At 49.5% G+C, this 12,690-nt stretch overlaps 1 protein-coding gene across 2 annotated transcripts in view; it reads left to right on the forward strand.

Moving 5' to 3' along the window:
• Positions 1-2,898: 2,898 nt before the first annotated feature.
• The window catches only part of ggcx (gamma-glutamyl carboxylase), a 39,603-nt gene continuing 29,811 nt past the window's right edge, over positions 2,899-12,690 (forward strand). Inside the window, exons 1-3 of one of the 2 annotated variants that reach the window (XM_052041005.1) lie at positions 2,899-3,176; positions 8,453-8,632; positions 11,841-11,999. In XM_052041005.1, coding sequence (XP_051896965.1) covers positions 3,140-3,176; positions 8,453-8,632; positions 11,841-11,999 — 376 coding nt within the window. In that variant the 5' untranslated portion in view covers positions 2,899-3,139. Of the gene's footprint in view, positions 3,177-8,452; positions 8,633-10,432; positions 10,571-11,840; positions 12,000-12,690 lie in introns of those variants that run through there. The other variant, XM_052041006.1, reaches the window with a different exon arrangement.

Consider the following 12,690-nt stretch of genomic DNA (forward strand, 5'->3'; position numbering starts at 1 on the left):
TAGGTAATCTTGGTGTTGCTGTACGTGGCATGGGTGTGGCCCATATCATTCGCTGGAGGGGCCTGACCTTGTTGCCACATAATGTACCAGAAATAAACTCATTCTAAGCCAGGAGGTGTCTTACTTTATTACCAGCGTAATTGGATTGCCCTAGTGACCTAATGAGTCATCTCTGAAACCTTTACATCAGAAGGGTTAAGGTTATTACAGAGATCCACATTAGACATTAAACTAAGTTTCTGCCTGCCTTCTTAAATGGATATGTGATCCCATGAGTGCATTCTGGCCTGTATTTATCTCTTGAGAAAAGGCAAATTATCGGTTTGATTTTATCTCATTGCTATTTGTTGCTGCAAAATATCTGCTGTTTCCTACATTAGAACAGTGACTACATTTAAGAAACATCTTGCCGCAGAAGGAGGGTTTGCAACGCCCTGGTTTTGTGAAATATACAGCTTTTCTGCTTCATCTAAACTTCATTGGAAACACAGCAAGCTCTCAATGCTGGAAGGACCACAGTCTAAGCTCCTGTTGCTGCTGGGTACTGAGGGGATGGGTCCTGTGTTACAGCCCATCAAAACCTTCATGGGTGTGAGGTTTAAAGAGGAAACACGAGTGGCATTCGTTGTCAGTTAAATGCAGCACATGTTAAAGTAAGATCGGATATTACCCACTCTTGATGAAGCTGGCCAGGGTTCAATCTTGATTTAAAAGCCATCTAGATAAGTACATGGATAGAAGAGGTTTAGTGGGCTATGGGTCAAACATAGGCTGATGGGACTAGCTCATTGGGCAATAGAGTCGGCATGGATGAGTTGGGCCAAAGGGCCTGTTTCCATGCTGTATGACTCTGTGACAAGTTCTTCCCTGAGTCTCTCACTCAGGATATTCTACAGTGGTTGCTCTCTGGAGTAACTGTTGTTGGTTATATTATAAGGCAACTTTTTATACATTTCTTTGCATACCTTAAAAACATTGCTTAGTTCTTTATTGTCAATTATACGGCTATAAGTATAAGATATCTTTATTAGTCACATGTACATCGAAACACACAGTAAAATGCACCCTTTTTTGTATAGAGTATTCTGGGGCAGCCCACAAGTGTCGCCACGCTTCTGGCGCCACATAGCATGCCCACAACTTGCTAACCCGTATGTCTTTGGAATGTGGGAGGAAACCAGAGCACCCGGAGGAAACCCATGCAGACACAAGGAGAACATACAAACTCCTTACAGACAGAGGCTGGAATTGAACCTGGGTCGCTGGCGCTGTAATAGCGTTATGCTACTGTGCCTGCCCCTGTTTTCTTACATTTGATGAATCCACTTGATTCACCTCACACTCACCTGGGAAACTCTGCTGTAAAGTTAGGGGTGCTTAAATTGTTTTAAAATTCATTGTAATATTTTCATAAAGTCAAATATTCTTTAATTTTTTTATTTAAATCTTCTTTAAAATTTATTTTATTAATTTTAATTGTTTTAAATTTTTTTAAATGTTTAAAGAAAAATTAATTTTTAATTTTTAAAAAATAATTTAAAAATAAAAAATTAAAAATAATTACATTTTTAATTGATTTAAATCAGAAATTAATTTAATAAAAAAGAAGTAAGTTCTTTTGTTCGGGGTGCCCATGGAGTGTCCGTAGTCTGGGGAGGGCTGTACTCCCAACTAGTTGATGTCAGACATTTGGGGAGCTGGATTTAGACAAGATCAATTCCTGGGTACTTAACTGCAGACACAAGGAGCAGATTTAAAGATTTGTCTGGTGCCTTTGATGAGTGTTTTTGAAAGGCATTTTAATCCTAGCCTTCTCAAAATACCAGGGCACCAGTACCTGCACTTTGGTGGTGATGGACAGCTCCCTCCAACAGTAACGTGCCATGTATATAGCACAGTATCTTCAGCTCAGGACTATCACCAAAATTCAACACAGCCATTTATGGTAAAGGCTTGGCGGCGGAGTAGGTTTTGGGGAGGTTGTTAAGGCAGGAGAGAAAGTCTCTTCTCATTACTACCATCAGGGAGGTACAGGAGCCTGAAGACCCACACTCAACGTTTTAGGAACAGCTTCTTCCACTCCACAATCAGATTTCTGCCGTCAACCCATGAACACTACCTCGTTATTCCTCTTTTGCATTATTTTATATTTTTGATAACAGTAACTTTTATGTCTCGCACTGTACTGCTGCCTCAAAACAACAAATTTCAGGACATGTGTCAGTGATAATAAACCTGATTCTGATTCAGAGCTTGGAGAATGAAGGCCGTTCAGCTGGGGCTTCATCTCGGAGGGAGGGAACCTTCTCCAGTGGATTTTCATTTCTGCTACTATGTTTCGGTGTAGATCTGAACAACGCCTTTCAGTAGACACAAAAGAGACATAAATTGCTGGAAAGCCGCAGCAACGCACACAAAGTGCTGGAGGAACTCTGCAGAGAGACACAGGAGACTGCAGATCCTGGAATCTAAAGCAACAAACAAGAAGCCAGAGGAAATCAGCGGGTCGAGGAGTATCTGTGGAAGGAAATGGGCCAGATTGAGTCCAGATGAAGGGTCTCCATCCAAAACGTCGACTGCATATTTCCCTCCATACATGCTCCTGGTCCGCTGAGTTTCTCCAGCTTCAAATTTGTAACGCCTTGCATTAGACCTGGAACTAAGCAACGCCTTGGAATAAGACCTGGAACTAAACAACTCCTGGCATTAGACCTGGAACTAAGTAAGGTCTTGCATTAGACCTGGAACTAAGTAAGGTCTTGCATTAGACCTGGAACTAAGTAAGGTCTTGCATTAGACCTGGAACTAAGTAAGGTCTTGCATTAGACTTGGAACTAAGCAACGCCTTAGATTAGACCTGGAACTAAACCACGCCATGTATTAGACCTGGAACTAAACAACGCCTGGAACTAAACCACGCCTTGGATTAGACAGAGTCCCAGCCACGCCTTACAGGCTGGGCTGTGTGGAGTTTCAGCAGCCTAAATCTCCTCCTCCCAGACAACCAATCCCAATTTTCGCCAAAGCTGTGTGTTTGACGACAGCGGCTGGTTTGCGGCACAGCTCGCAGGCTGTGGGTGTTCGCTCCCGTTGTGCGGAGGTGGCGGGACGAGACGAGACGAGACGAGGCGAGGCGGAGATGCGCCGGGCCGGTGGGGACGCCCCGACACCCCTGGGTGAGTGCAGCCGTCCCCGGAGACCCCATGTCCTGCGCCGCCAGCCCAGAGCCGCCCGGCAGTGTCCACGTCCACAACCCCCACCCTGGACAAGCGCTGGGAATTGTCAGCGTTAATAACGCAACGTCCAGCATTCAAGTTAGGTCTGATCCGATTTCCTTGTTGGGATCCCACTCCCCACTCATCAGTTTTCTGTTTACATCCCATCCCTTCCCCGGGGGTTATTGCTCTGATACCGGATCAGGGGTTCCCCATCTATGTTACCTTTACACTCCATATCCCCCCCCTATACACTGAACATCTCCCCTCCCCACTCTTTACCCGGGCTATCTCTCCCCCCCACCCCCCACTCTTTACCCGGGCTATCTCCCCCCCCACCCCCCACTCTTTACCCGGGCTATCTCTCCCCCCCCCACCCCCCACTCTTTACCCGGGCTATCTCTCCCCCCCCCCACCCCCCACTCTTTACCCGGGCTATCTCTCCCCCCCCCACCCCCCACTCTTTACCCGGGCTATCTCTTCCCCCCCCACCCCCCACTCTTTACCCGGGCTATCTCTTCCCCCCCCACCCCCCACTCTTTACCCGGGCTATCTCTTCCCCCCCCACCCCCCACTCTTTACCCGGGCTATCTCTTCCCCCCCCACCCCCCACTCTTTACCCGGGCTATCTCTTCCCCCCACCCCCCACTCTTTACCCGGGCTATCTCCCCCCCCCCACCCCCCACTCTTTACCCGGGCTATCTCCCCCCCCCCACCCCCCACTCTTTACCCAGGCTATCTCCCCCCCCCCCACCCCCCACTCTTTACCCGGGCTATCTCCCCCCCCCCCCCCCCCCACTCTTTACCCGGGCTATCTCCCCCCCCCCCCCCCCCACTCTTTCCCCGGGCTATCTCCCCCCCCCCACCCCCCACTCTTTACCCGGGCTATCTCCCCCCCCCCCACCCCCCACTCTTTACCCGGGCTATCTCCCCCCCCCGACCCCCACTCTTTACCCGGGCTATCTCCCCCCCCCCACCCCCCACTCTTTACCCGGGCTATCTCCCCCCCCCCACCCCCCACTCTTTACCCGGGCTATCTCCCCCCCCCCACCCCCCACTCTTTACCCGGGCTATCTCTCCCACCCCCCACTCTTTACCCGGGCTATCTCTCCCCCCCCCACCCCCCACTCTTTACCCGGCTATCTCTCCCCCCCCACCCCCACTCTTACCCGGGCTATCTCTCCCCCCCCCACCCCCCACTCTTTACCCGGGCTATCTCTTCCCCCCCACCCCCCACTCTTTACCCGGGCTATCTCCCCCCCCCCCCGACCCCCACTCTTTACCCGGGCTATCTCCCCCCCCCCACCCCCCACTCTTACCCGGGCTATCTCCCCCCCCCCACCCCCCACTCTTTACCCGGGCTATCTCCCCCCCCCCACCCCCCACTCTTTACCCGGGCTATCTCTCCCACCCCCCACTCTTTACCCGGGCTATCTCTCCCCCCCCCACCCCCCACTCTTTACCCGGGCTATCTCTCCCCCCCCACCCCCCACTCTTTACCCGGGCTATCTCTCCCCCCCCACCCCCCACTCTTTACCCGGGCTATCTCTCCCCCCCCCACCCCCCACTCTTTACCCGGGCTATCTCTTCCCCCCCCACCCCCCACTCTTTACCCGGGCTATCTCCCCCCCCCCACCCCCCACTCTTTACCCGGGCTATCTCCCCCCCCCCCACCCCCCACTCTTTACCCGGGCTATCTCCCCCCCCCCACCCCCCACTCTTTACCCGGGCTATCTCCCCCCCCCACCCCCCACTCTTTACCCGGGCTATCTCACCCCCCCCCCACCCCCCACTCTTTACCCGGGCTATCTCCCCCCCCCACCCCCCACTCTTTACCCGGGCTATCTCCCCCCCCCCCACCCCCCACTCTTTACCCGGGCTATCTCTTCCCCCCCCACCCCCCACTATTTACCCGGGCTATCTCTTCCCCCCCTCACCCCCCACTCTTTACCCGGGCTATCTCTTCCCCCCCCCACCCCCCACTCTTTACCCGGGCTATCTCTCCCCCCCCACCCCCCACTCTTTACCCGGGCTATCTCCCCCCCCCCACCCCCCACTCTTTACCCGGGCTATCTCCCCCCCCCATCCCCCACTCTTTACCCGGGCTATCTCCCCCCCCCCCACCCCCCACTCTTTACCCGGGCTATCTCCCCACCCCCCACTCTTTACCCGGGCTATCTCCCCACCCCCCACTCTTTACCCGGGCTATCTCCCCCCCCCCCACCCCCCACTCTTTACCCGGGCTATCTCCCCCCCCCCACCCCCCACTCTTCACCCGGGCTATCTCCCCCCCCCCACCCCCCACTCTTCACCCGGGCTATCTCCCCCCCCCCACCCCCCACTCTTCACCCGGGCTATCTCCCCCCCCCCCACCCCCCACTCTTCACCCGGGCTATCTCCCCCCCCCCCACCCCCCACTCTTCACCCGGGCTATCTCCCCCCCCCCACCCCCCACTCTTCACCCGGGCTATCTCCCCCCCCCCCACCCCCCACTCTTTACCCGGGCTATCTCCCCCCCCCCCCACCCCCCACTCTTTACCCGGGCTATCTCCCCCCCCCCCCACCCCCCACTCTTTACCCGGGCTATCTCTCCCCCCCCCCCACCCCCCACTCTTTACCCGGGCTATCTCCCCCCCCCCCCCCACCCCCCACTCTTTACCCGGGCTATCTCCCCCCCCCCCCCACCCCCCACTCTTTACCCGGGCTATCTCTCCTCTACTCTTTCAGCCCAGATGAAGGGTCTCAGCCCAAAACATCAACTCTCCATGTCCCCCCACAGATGCTGCCTGACCCGCTGAGTTCGGCCAGTTTCTTGTTTGTTCTCCACATTCCAATGTCTGCAGTCTCCGGTTCCCTATCTCCAGTTGATTGCACAAGGAACCTTTGTTTGAAAATTCTGGCATATTTTCTTTAAGTTGGGAGGACTTTTCTCCCCACCCCCCCCCCCCCCCCCCCCCAAAAGTTTCAAGTCACTCTAACTTGGTCATTTTCTGTGGTGCTGACAAGAAGTATTGATGAGGATTGTGTGTTTGATTGTGGTCTACGTGGGTTTTGGGTTGACAAGGTCGCCCATGGCAGGCTGGTTAGAACAATTGTCTTCAAATGTGCCTTTATTTTACACCGTCTTGTTTTGAACAGTCTATTTTTCTTCACTGTCTTGTATAAATTATGTATAATTTATATTCTGTCTGTACCTACGTGCCTGTGATGCTGCTGCAAGCAAGTTTTATATCGTACCTGTACCTCACTGTACTTGTGCACATGACGATAAACTCGGCTCGACTAAAGGCCATGAGACACAAGCAAGGGGGCAAATTGGAAACTAGTGCAGTGTCCGTTAGCAAAAAGTAATGGCTGATGGGAAGTGAAGCTCCACAAGGCTTGGTACAGTAAAGCTCCGTTAACTCGGCATACATGGGACTTTGGTGCAAGGTGGGCAGGTTTTCCAGACTATTGGGTGTTATTACTCCTGCAGCTCTCTTTTAATTGACTTTATTTTAGATGTTACATGGTATAGCAGCATCATAATCTTTCCAGTGAACCCTGTAAGTTTTAAAGGAACACAGGAAACAGAATCAGATGAATTTCGATAGAGTGCAGGAACCCAGGCCACAGTGTGTTGTAGGGAGTATGGGAACCAGGGCCCTGGTGTGGCAGAGGGAGCTTGGGAAGCAGGGCCCTGGATCAGAATCAGGTTTATTATCACTGACGTATGTTGTGAAATTTGTTGTTTTACAGCAGCAGTACAGTGCAGGACATAAAAATCACTATAAGTTACAATATTAAATCATGCAAAAGAGGAATAACGAGGTAGTGTTCATGGGTTGATGGACCGTTCAGAAATCTGATGGCGGAGGGGAAGAAGCTGTTCCTGAATCGCTGAGTGTGGGTCTTCAGGCTCCTGTACCTCCTCCCCAATGGTAGTAACGAGAAGAGGGCATGTCCCAGATGGTGAGGGTCCTTAGTGATGGATGTCACCTTCTTGAGGCACCGCCTCTTGAAGATGTCCTCGATGGTGGGTTCCCTATTTCTTACTCCACCCCTTCCTCTCACTTCTTTATTCCAGCTGTCTCCCCCCACTCTTTCAGTCCAGATGAAGGGTCTCGACCCGAAACGTCGATTGTACGCTTCCCTCCACAGATGCTGCCTGACCCCCTGAGTTCCTCCAGCAGATTGTTTGTTGCTCCAGATTCCAGCATCTGCAGTTTCTTGTGTCTCTGGTTCCCTATCTCCAATTGATTGCACAATTACCCTTTGTCTTGACCCTTGTCAGAAGGTGAGTCATTGGGAATTTTGTACAATAGGATTGCAGATTATCAGAGTTTTCCTACTTGACCCACACATTTTGTTAAACACATTCATGGTTAAGGCAACTAGTGTAGCGGTTAGTGTGACGCTATTACAGCGCCAGTGATCGGGGTTCAATTCCCGCCACCGTCTGAGGAGTTGGTACGTTCTCCCCGTGACTGCGTGGGTTTCTTCCGGGTGCTCCGGTTTCCCCCCCACATTCCAAGGACGTACGGGTAGGTTAATTGGGTTTAAATGGGCGTCACGGACTCGTTGGGCTGAAGGGCCTATTACGTGCTATATAAATAAAGTTTTAAAGTTAAATAACAAAGTGTGCAGATGTTATAAAACTTGGCCACAGTGGCAATTTTTAGACTGCAAGAAGATGGTCATTTGAGAAGTGGCAAATTAAATTTAAGTCAAAGATGTGTGATGTAATGTATTTGGGGAGGTACAACAAAGCAAGGGAATGTACGATAAATGGGAGGATGTTGAGATTTGTGGAGGAAGAGAGACCTTGGAGTATACATCTTTGGAAGCCTGGAGATAGCAGATCAGGGTAGAAAGGCAAATACCATGCTTTCCTTTATTAGTTGTGGCAGATGATATCAGAGCAGGGAGGTTGTGCTAGAACTGTATACAATTCTAGTCATACAGCATGGAAACAGGCCCTTCGGCCCACCAAGTCCATGCTGACCATCAAGCACCCATTTGCACTAACCCTATTCTAATCCCATCTTATTTTCTCCACCTTCCCTACAACCTCCCCTCAGTGCCCTACAAGACTATGAACCCACTGCCTGAAGGTGAGATTAGGTTTGGTAACACTGTTTTTCACTAACGCGGACATTAACGCCCCATGTTGTAGAATTTTCTGCCATTTTTTTATGATATGGATCTCACTTGACTGGTGCTGTGGGTAGATGCTGATTTACGATTCACCGCTCCAGATGAGTCTCCACGTGTCAGAAGGAGAGAACTGAAGGAGGCGGTAACGGAGGAGCAAGGCAGCAAAATGAAGAGGATCTTTGGGTTTGAGTTGTCAGATTTCCGAAGTTGGCATCGATTTGTTTGTCTGTTAAATCGACCCACTGACCCGGCATCCCTGGGGGTCTTCAGGCTTCTCTTCGGTGAGTATAGACTTCACTCTCTTCCTGATGAAGGGTCTTTTGCTAAATTATTGTTGTAGTGCTGGCTGTAACTCATCGGTGGGGTCTTACTGAGTCAGGAGATTACGGTCCGAGTCCCCTCGGAAGACGAGTACGAAATCTAAGCCAACTCTCCGGTAGCGATAGGGTTTAGTCGAGCTTCTGCCGCACAGCTCCAGCAACCCAACGTTCTCCCTGTGACCGCTTGCGTTTCTTCTGGGTGCTCCAATTTCCTCCCACATCCCAAGAACGTGTGGGTTGGTGGGCTACTTGGCCGCTGTAAATTGCTCCCAGTGTGTAGGTGAGTGGTAGAGTCTGGGGGAGTTGATGGAAATGTGGGAGGGATAAAATAGTTTGGGGTAGGATTAGTGTACTAATGGGTGCTTGGTGACCAGTGTGGTCTCTAAGTCACACTAAAGGGAGCACAGTAGTGTTGGGGCAATGCAATGGCATTGAAGTAGCACAGTGGCACAGCTAGTAGCTAAAATGTGTAACCAAACCTATGTAGATCAGAGGAGATCAGTCCCCTTGCTGGTCTGTGCAGTGTTTTCTGATTTTAACTGGGATACAGATGTTGACTTTGGTGCTTTCAGGAAAAGGAGAACATTGAACACTGAGTTGCTGATTTACCCATTAACCCCTCCTGGAAAGTAGGTTACTAGGTAATGAATAACCAGTGGCGGTGATGGTATCTAACCTTCCCCCAATTCACTGACTGGGGCCAGAACTGACTTTGTAGTTGAGCAGTATTTGTGATTTGCAAATATCTGTGTCAGTGTAACTTAGCTGCAGAACCTGGCCTTAACCTCTGATCAGAGGGAACCAACAGTGATCTTTGCAACAGAATGTTTACTCATTGGTGATGCTCTCAGTGAATGGATGGGGAAAGAGCTACGAAGGTCATCAGGCTGATTTGTGCTGTCTTGTAGTTATAGCACTGCTGTCTGCCCTGCTGATCGTCCTCTGTGTGAGCCCAGACAATTGTCTGTCACCTGGCTATTCCCTCGGGAGGTTGGAGGTGGGAGATGGAGTGGGAAGCATAATAATTGGGCCTCTTTCCATCTTTGGTTGAAAGTAGTGAAGCAAATTATAGCTCCCTCATTATTAAGGTCAACTTGCTCGTTGTGAATCAAACCTGGGACCTACCCCATATTGTTGACTTAACCCAGTAAACTACAGTAAAACTCCAGTAATCTGCTATTCGATTATTCAGAAATCCCAATGGTTCTGCAGTTGCCTCACTAGGTGATATTTACCACTCTCTCCTTAAAGTGCCCTGTGTCCTTATTTCCCTTTAAACTCATCTGGTTCACTGAAGAATTTATTGTATTACTGTGTATCATCTAAAGAAGGTAAGTTAAGTTTGTGGCAGGGTATTAATATGAGTAACATCCAATAGTCTGGAAAACCTGCTACTCCGGCACCACCAAACTCATGAAGATGCTGGATTATTGGAGTTTTACTGTACCTTTAGAAATAAGATCTAGGTCATAGGTCCATCTGAATCCCCACAATTCTCCCAAGCATGTCTGTATGGTAAAACTTGGAATTGTAAAGTTTGTTAATGTAGATGCCTAGAGCGTGAGGTGGTTGGTGTTGGGTGTCAGTTACTGTAAGACTGCCGTATGTAGGTGGATGACATGGTGGAGTATCTCCCAGTTTATGCGGTCCAGAAGGTCCCAGCTTTGATCCCTCAGTTGTGCCGGATTAGTTTACCTCCACAAGGATGGCAGTAGGGGCACTGTTAAAAGATTTATACTTGCCCACCTCCAACTTCCCCAGCTTCCAATCGCCCAGGAATATGGAATGGAAAGTCGGTCACCTTCTCGCCGTGTAAAGTACACATCTATTGGGTCTGTCTGAATCCAGTAAACCCCAACTACAGTTAACAAAGGAGAAAGGGTAAAGAAATAATGACTGGTATGTGTTTGTTTTTCTTCTGGTGATGTGAAATGCACATTTTATAACCATTCCAATAAAACACACGCTGGTAGATTAGTTCTTTCCATTCCCAATCCATCCCAGGTTTCTTTTGAAAACCAAAGCAGCCACGTCCCTTGCTCATTATCTCGGAGGGTGTAATTAAATGCACATGGCAGCCGAACATTCTTCAGAGCTCAGCCACAAGCACTCAGCTTGTACCTGCCTTTTGTATGTTACATTTTATATTCTGTTTTTAATTACATGTTTAAAAATTCTCTTTGAGTTGGTTAGAGTAGTTTTTTTATTAGCTTGGCTTTTTATTCCCAGCGCTCCACTTCACTGTTAGAGTTGGATAAGCTCGTCTGCCTTTCCTTGACCATTTTGCCAACTGAGTATTAAATGGCGTAATCAGTGACCCCCACATTGCCTTGACCACTGCACCCTGCTCAGTTGGTGCATCCCTTGAAGGCTCCCTGTTCCTCCTGTTGTACTCTTGTGAGCAACCGCATCAACTTGTTGTGACTTTCTTAACCTCATTAACAATTCTGGAGTCAAATGTTTAAATCAGTCAGTGGCTGCCCTCGCTGTGTCCCTCTCCAGGGTTGGAAGGCCTTTGGAGGAAGTGATCCCCTAGATGGAGGTTTTTTTTCTGTGAGGTTTTACCATTGGATTTCTTCCAACATCTCTGGATGGTTCCCTGTTTGGATTACCTCTGCTAAGTCAAGTTCTATCACTGCAAATTATCTTATTAATTTATTTTCCTTTCACCCTCCATCGTGGAAGATGTTGACTGTTCACTGGTACAGATCCTCAGGGATGGTTGTCCTCCACTATCTACAGTGGCCATTCCTCATGTGTTGATTAGCCTATTGGGACACAGTTCAGCTCTGAGGAGGATCACAGCCAGACTTGCCTAATAAATGCACCTTTAGCTAGAAGGAGCCATCGGATAGTGAAGTCCTGCCTCCTAACAGAGATCAAAACTGGCACTAAGGTCTGAATGACATCATTTTCAGCCATCGAATTTAATTATTTTTCTTGGGTGCTCAGGGTCATTAAAATAATTAAACAACAGTTGAGGTGTAGATCAGCTAAAGCAGCTTGAGTTGGTGATCAAACCTTGAGCCTCCTCTGTATGGTTCAGTGTCCTTCACCTGCCCAGTTATCTGGGGGGTCCCACTCGGGGAAAGACAGTTCCACAGGAATTGGGTGGGGTTCAGTGAAGAGAGTTGGAAAAGCAGAGCCTTTCTCTTCCTTTCCTCCACAGGTTTGCTGATGGCCCTTGACATTCCACAGGAGCGGGGTTTAAGTTCGCTGGATCACAAGTACTTTGATGAACTGGTGGTCTGTCGTTTTCCTCTGTTCAACTTCTTGAAGCCGCTCCCTTTGGACTGGATGTACGTGGTCTTTGTCATCATGTGGTTAGGTGAGTCTCAGAGCTTTGCTCTAAGTCTTGGGCCCCTGAAGAAATTGTTGTGGGGATTTTCCTGTAGAATCATAGAATTGATACTCCACAGAAGGATGGCCTTTCAGCCGACTGAGTTCATGCCAGCTCTTAGAACAGCAGTGAGTACCATTTCCCAATAGCCTGCAAATTACTTACCATGTATCTCCCTAATTCTCTTGTGAGGGCCACTATTGACTCTGCACCACCCCTACAGACAGTGAGTTCAAGATTATCACTGTTCTCAGTGCTTTATAGAATAAACAAGTTTTCCCTTTTATGTTCTCCCAAGCACTTTAAATCTATGCTCCATGGTCCTTGAACCATCTAGTAATGGGGAAAAGCTTCTCTGTATGTACCCTATCAGAACGACCATGTTCTTGTTCACTTCCATCAAATCTCCTTTCAACCTTCTTTGCTGTAAGGGAAACAACTCCAGCTTCTCCTGTCTGACCTTGGATCTAACAATCCTTCATCCCTGGACTTGTTCCAGTGACCTTCCCAATCTTCTCAAAGTATGGTGATCAGAATTAGATGTAATACTTCAGTATTATTAGGTGTAGCCGAGACAATGTTTTATAAAGATTCAACATAACCCCCATGGTTTGGTACTCACAGTCTCTATGAATGAGGGTCAGCAGCCCAATGTGCTTTACTAGCTGCTCGCTTGATG

Source organism: Pristis pectinata, chromosome 29, assembly GCF_009764475.1.
Source record: "Pristis pectinata isolate sPriPec2 chromosome 29, sPriPec2.1.pri, whole genome shotgun sequence".
Classification (NCBI taxonomy): domain Eukaryota; kingdom Metazoa; phylum Chordata; class Chondrichthyes; order Rhinopristiformes; family Pristidae; genus Pristis; species Pristis pectinata.